This window comes from Castanea sativa, chromosome 12, assembly GCF_040712315.1.
Source record: "Castanea sativa cultivar Marrone di Chiusa Pesio chromosome 12, ASM4071231v1".
NCBI lineage: Eukaryota > Viridiplantae > Streptophyta > Magnoliopsida > Fagales > Fagaceae > Castanea > Castanea sativa.
This window is the reverse complement of record NC_134024.1, coordinates 7,919,292-7,925,291: the sequence shown is the minus strand read 5'-3', so window position 1 is coordinate 7,925,291 and position 6,000 is coordinate 7,919,292. Positions and strand designations below refer to the sequence as shown.

Here is a 6,000-nt window from a genome sequence, read left to right as displayed (position 1 = left end):
CACGGGAATAACTACTAGATGAGTTTTAAAGGGGGAAAAAAAGAAAAAAAGAAAAGAAAAAGAGCTTCTTCTTTTTTTTTTAGTTAGAGTAATAAGCAAAAATGCATGAAATTTTTTTTAAAATAATATTAAAAGAAATAGCAAAAAGTGTTATTAGTTAAGTAAAAGTTTTATTAGTTAAGTAAAAAAAAAACATTGTTTTATTTATTAGTTTTTTGTGGGAAAGAATAAGAAAAATGTTGCGTCTTCAGTTTAGTTTGTGTTCTATATATAGGTATATACAATATACAAGGGCAGTGCCACGTAGCCCCTTGGGTGGGGGGGGGGGGTGCTGTTGCCCCTGCAAAAAAAAAAAATCACTAGTGTATATAGAAAATTTAATTGGGCCCTCCCAATGATGAACATCCGCCCCCTCCCCCATATCTCTTCCAATCTCCCAAGTTTGCTTTAGTTTTAGTCCTCTTTTGTACTCTAATAAAACAAAACCTAGCCCACCTTACATTTAAATACCCAAAAGTCCAAACACTTCACAACAAAATTTCACTTTATGAACCTATTCTCAATCTCAAAAAACCTATGGAAACCCTTTCTCTCTTATTCTTTTTTATTTTTTCTCTTCTATGGTACACTACCACTGGTACCACTACCAGCCCCACTACAGTAAAACAGAACAAAACCCTCAACAGTTAGCCCTCCTCAATCCTCACGCTCCCAAAAAAAAAAAAAAACTGGCCCTATTTTTTCTTCTTGCTTTCTAAAATAAATCACTCAGCATATTTCATTGTTAAATTTCAAGATTTGGAACTTAGTGACTGGTGAGTTTTCTTCTCTTTCTTCAACACTACACCTTCATCTCTTTTTAGTGTCTTTCTTCTTCTTCTTTTTTCTCAACTATCTACACCTAAATATTCACATGCTCTTTAATTTTTCATAAATTTTTGGAGAAATATATGATAGAAGGCATGGAGAGGTTGTTTGTGATGAGTCTTGTACGAAAGATCTATAGTTGTAGGCATTGCCACATGGTCCACACCCAGCTTTGCACTTTATGAAGACAAAGTTTCTAAGATAAAATTGTTTTGATTTATTACCTATTTTTGATTAGTTAGATATCATGTGGCTATGGGTGTTGTTAAATTGTTTGGTTTATGTTGTGTACTTGTGTGTTTAATTTTTGTTTTTGTTTCACGGGTTATTATTAATTAAAGTCATATTAAAAAAAATAAAGCACAGGAAAATTTTAATAATAGGAATGATGATGGGTTGACTGTTTAAATTATAGTAGAAATTTTGTTTTTTCTTGAGTATGAATAACATCCATATAATTAAGTAAACTTTTCTAATTAAGATTTTATTTTTTAAGTTCTTTTTATGTTAATTTTTTAGTCATATTCTTAAAGCTAAAAGAATTATGAGCAAACGAAAAACAATTGATGCATTCTTTAAGAAAAAAGATGTTAGTAATTCAGAATTTAGGACTCTTGTGACTGTAGAAACAAATGTTGATACTTCAATGGTTGATGAACATCCCTCCAAATGTTCAAGAATTCAATCTGAAGAGATAAATCGTGATCTAGGATCACGTACACTAATATGTGAATTTCCTATCAACAAACAAGATGAAATCCGACGAGCTTATCTCAATGAAGGTCCATATCAACCTAAAAATATAGAATATCCATACAACAATGATAATCATCGTCATCGATTTCAAGGTTCATGGATTGAATCACATAGTGATTCATTGGAATACTCACCTTCAATGGATGCGATATATTGTCTATCTTGCTTCCTTTTTGGTAAGAAACCAATAGATCGTCCCAGATCAGATGCATTCATTTCAACAGGTTTTAAATATTGGAAAAAATGTGAATGATGGAATGAATTGTCCTTTAATTCGTCATGTAGGGAAAGATCCAAACTCCCCACATAAAATTGCTATGAAATGTTGCAAGGATCTGAAGAATTATTCATGACATATTGACAAGCTAAGTGAGAAACAAACGTTAAAAGAAATAGAAAATAATCGGTTGTGGCTCAAAACCTCAATAGAGTGTGCTCGATGGCTAGCATTCCAAGCTTGTGCTTTTAGAGGTCATGATAAAAGCCTTGATTCAAAAAATAGAGGTAATTTTATTGAATTGATAAAATTCATATCAACTTTCAATGACAAAATAGCCAGTATTGTCTTGGAAAATGCTCTACGAAATGCCAAATATACATCACTCACAATTCAAAAGGAGATTTTGCATATTCTTGCTAATAAAGTGCGAAATGCTATTCGTGAAGAAATTGGGGGGTGCAAAATTTTGCATTCTCGTTGATGAAGCCTGGGATGAGTCGAAGAGAGAGCAAATGGCTATTATTTTGAGGTTTAATGATAAAAATGGTTTCATATTGTGCATGTTAGAGATAATACTGCATTGACCCTAAAGAATGATATATATGCTGTCCTTTTTTGTTACAACCTCCACATTGAGAATATTCGAGGTCAAAAGTATGATGGAGCTAGTAATATGCATGGTGAATGGAATGGATTACAAGCTCTATTTCTTAAAGAATTTCCATATACTTATTGTGTACATTGCATGGCTCATAGGTTGCAATTGGCTTTAGTTACAGCATCTAGAGAAGTAAAATTTGTTCATCAATTCTTGATCATTTGACTAATATTATCAATATTGTCGTTGGTTTTTGTAAGCGTAATGATGAATTGCAATATGCTCAAGGGGAACAAATTGAGAATATGATTGATTTGAATGAAATTGAGACTGGAAGAGCAACAAACCATATTGGTACTTTGCAACGAGCTGGAGATACACGTTGGGGATCTCATTTTCAATCTATTTGTAGTTTGATAAAAATGTTTGATGCAACTTGCAAAGTTATCAATACTATCTTTGAGGAAGGGGCTAATTATAAACAAAGTGGTGATGCCGAGTGAGTTTATCAGGTATTAACATCATTTGAATTTGTTTTAATTTTGCATATGATGAAAGAGATTATGAGAATTATTAATATTCTTTGCCAAGCTTTGCAACAACATTCTTAGGATCTTTTAAATGCCATGCATTTAGTTTCAACTACAAAATCACTTATTCAAAAGTTGAGAGATGATGGATGGGAGCCTTTACTTGCTAGTGTTACATCATTTTGTGGACAACATGAAATTGATATTCCTGATTTAAATGCTCATTGACAACAATAGAACATCATTTAAGAATTGACATATTTACAGTTACAATAGACTTTCAATTGCAATAATTGAATAGTAGATTTTGTGAGCTAACAACAGATCTTCTCACTCTTAGTTCAGCATTAAATCCTAAGGATGCTTTTAGATCATTCAAAATTGGTGATATTTGCAATTTGGTTAAAAATTATTATCCTCAAGATTTCACTGAGCAGGAAATTTGTCTTTTGAAGCGTCAATTGCAACATTATGAGTTTGATGTGACAAAGCATCCAGATTTTTAGAACTTGGGTACAATATTTGAGCTATGTAGGAGATTAGAAATTTCAGGGAAGTTTAAATTCTATCATTTAATTGATCGACTGATTCATCTTGTGTTGACTCTTCCAGTTTCTATAGCAACTACAGACGAGCTTTTTCAGTTATAAAACTATTAAAAACAAGACTTCGCAATAGAATGGAGGATGAACTTTAGCAGAAAATATGATAGTTTATATAAAAAAGAAAATTGCTGGGAATTTCACCATGGAAATGATTATGGATGAATTTTATTCCATAAAAAATCTTCGTCAAGCATGATTTTGATGTGAAATTTTTTTTTTTTGTGTGGATATTTTTGTATATTTCTATAGTGAACTAGACAGTTTTTGTATGTTCATTAATGTTTAAGATATATCAAAATTGAAATTTTGTATAATAGACTTATGAATTATATTTTTTATATCAATACTTCAAATCGACCCCCCATGTAAAAATTTCTGGCTACACCCCTAACAAGATAGGTTGTAATACATATACCAAAATGTGCATATTGAAATATCATAACCCTTCAAAATTGGATATACCAAAAGATGTCTATTGAAATGTGATAACCCTTCATATTAGATATACCAAAAAGTATTGATTGAAAGTCATAATCATTCATATTGGATATATATAAAGGTGCCTATTAAATGAAAATGTTCTTATCAACCGAAAAGGTGCCTATTGAACAAAAATGTGTCTATCGATTAAAAAGGTGTCTATTGATCAAAAAAGAGCTTATTGAATGAAAATGTTCCTATTGAAAGGTTACACCCCTAACAAGATAGGTTGTAATATATATACCAAAATATGCATATTGGAAGGTCATAACCCTTCAAAATTGGATATACCAAAAGATGTTTATTGAAATGTGATAGCCCTTCATATTAGATATACCAAAAATTATTGATTGAAATATCATAATCCTTCATATTGGATATATATAAAGGTGCCTATTAAATGAAAATGTGCTTATTAACCAAAAAGGTGCTTATCGAACAAAAATGTGTCTATTGATTAAAAAGGTGTCTATTGTTCAAAAAAGTGCTTATTGAATGAAAATGTTCCTATTGACCAAAAAGTTGTATATTGAATGAAAAGATGTCTATTGAAGGGTTATAAACATTTGGGTATAAATAGTGGTTCATATTCATTTGGTAACTTCTTCTCAACTTCTTCTCTTTCATCTTTCTTTAAACGCTTTATTGATACTTTTCTTCTCAAATTTCTAATTCTCTTCCCTACGTCTTATTGATGTTTTTCTTCTCAATGACAGTTTTTTTTTTTAACATATACATCTTATATAAATATCTTATTCCTGCCAATTTTCAACTTCCTGTATCTTCTAATGATCTAATCTTAAAAGAACTTTTTATTTTTACTCTCATTTATTGTCCTCCGCGCATTCACTATTATTCTAATTTTAATTTTTTTTTCTTTGTTTTAGTTTATAACTTTCACGTATTTCTTCTTCTTTTGTCTTAGTATATTTCATTTTACTTCTATCTTCTAATTAAAATAGAAGTCTTACCCTCTTTCAATGCTGCACATTTCTCAAAAGTAAATTTTTATGCTGCACTTCTTTTACAGAGGAGTCTAGTTTCAACTTGCACATGAAAAAGATAGAAAAACATTAGGGATAATTACAGATTACTCACCTTTGGTTTAACCCGAATTTAACTTACTCGTCCGTGGTTTCATTTTTGACACTTTACCCACCCGTGCTTCATTTTGTTTATACTCCGTAACCCACCTCTAATTTTTCCGTTACTCTAACAAGTTTCATCAAAAAATCAAACAAGAAATCAAATCAAACACTCCTCTCCCACACACTCTCTCACGCTTGCTCACCCACCTGAGATCTTAGATGCTACAATGGCACCCACTTGATTTATTAATCCGAGAATCATCTGGGTTTTCATCATGCAAGGAAACCGAGGAAGAAGGAGACCTACAGATTCTGGGTTTTGAGCGTTACCAACCTATTCATGTTTGGGAACACTTTCGGTTTGTAATCCGTTTGTGTTTCTCTCTATTGGGTGGGCTTCAGATCAGCGTGGGGTCATGGTGCTATGGATGGACCTGTGTTCGTGGGGCCGTGTGTAGCAACTCGCCATGGGTCTTGGGATTGATGGATAGAAAAGCGGCGGAGATAGGAGCATAGTGTTGGACAAAGACGGAGGCAAGATCAACTATGACAAGCTCATCGATAAGTTTGGCCATCATTATTGATTATTGATTTTGAGGTGTTAATGTGGATATTTCTTTGTTGGGTTTGTTTTAAATTGAGATATAGAGAGGGGCTATTTTAATGCAATGGCTATTACCCAATGTTTTAGCTTGTTGTTTCGTGGAGATACTGTTTTAAGATAATTTGTGCTCTTTTTTCCTGTGCTATAGTATTGGTAAAAGATGAATTTTTAGCATTGTTCTGTTGAGAAAAAAGATAATGTGACTTGAATAAATTAGCGATTTTGAATCTTGGGTAATATGAGGCCAAGATG

The 6,000-nt window shown here is 32.0% G+C and overlaps 1 protein-coding gene across 1 annotated transcript; it reads left to right on the top strand.

Moving 5' to 3' along the window:
• The first annotated feature begins 1,411 nt into the window (after positions 1-1,411).
• LOC142620117 (uncharacterized) lies at positions 1,412-2,944 on the top strand. The gene is made up of 4 exons (XM_075793541.1): positions 1,412-1,847; positions 2,179-2,299; positions 2,411-2,579; positions 2,702-2,944. The coding sequence occupies exons 1-4, from the start codon at positions 1,412-1,414 to the stop codon at positions 2,942-2,944; spliced, it is 969 nt and encodes a 322-aa protein (XP_075649656.1).
• Positions 2,945-6,000: the final 3,056 nt, after the last annotated feature.

Coding starts and splice junctions, on each gene's coding strand:
- LOC142620117 (XM_075793541.1), top strand. CDS start 1,412: ATGAGCAAACGAAAAACAATTGATGCATTCTTTAAGAAAAAAGATGTT. Junction 1,848..2,178: donor AGATGCATTCATTTCAACAG/GTTTTAAATATT, acceptor ATGACAAAATAG/CCAGTATTGTCTTGGAAAAT. Junction 2,300..2,410: donor ATTCGTGAAGAAATTGGGGG/GTGCAAAATTTT, acceptor TGTGCATGTTAG/AGATAATACTGCATTGACCC.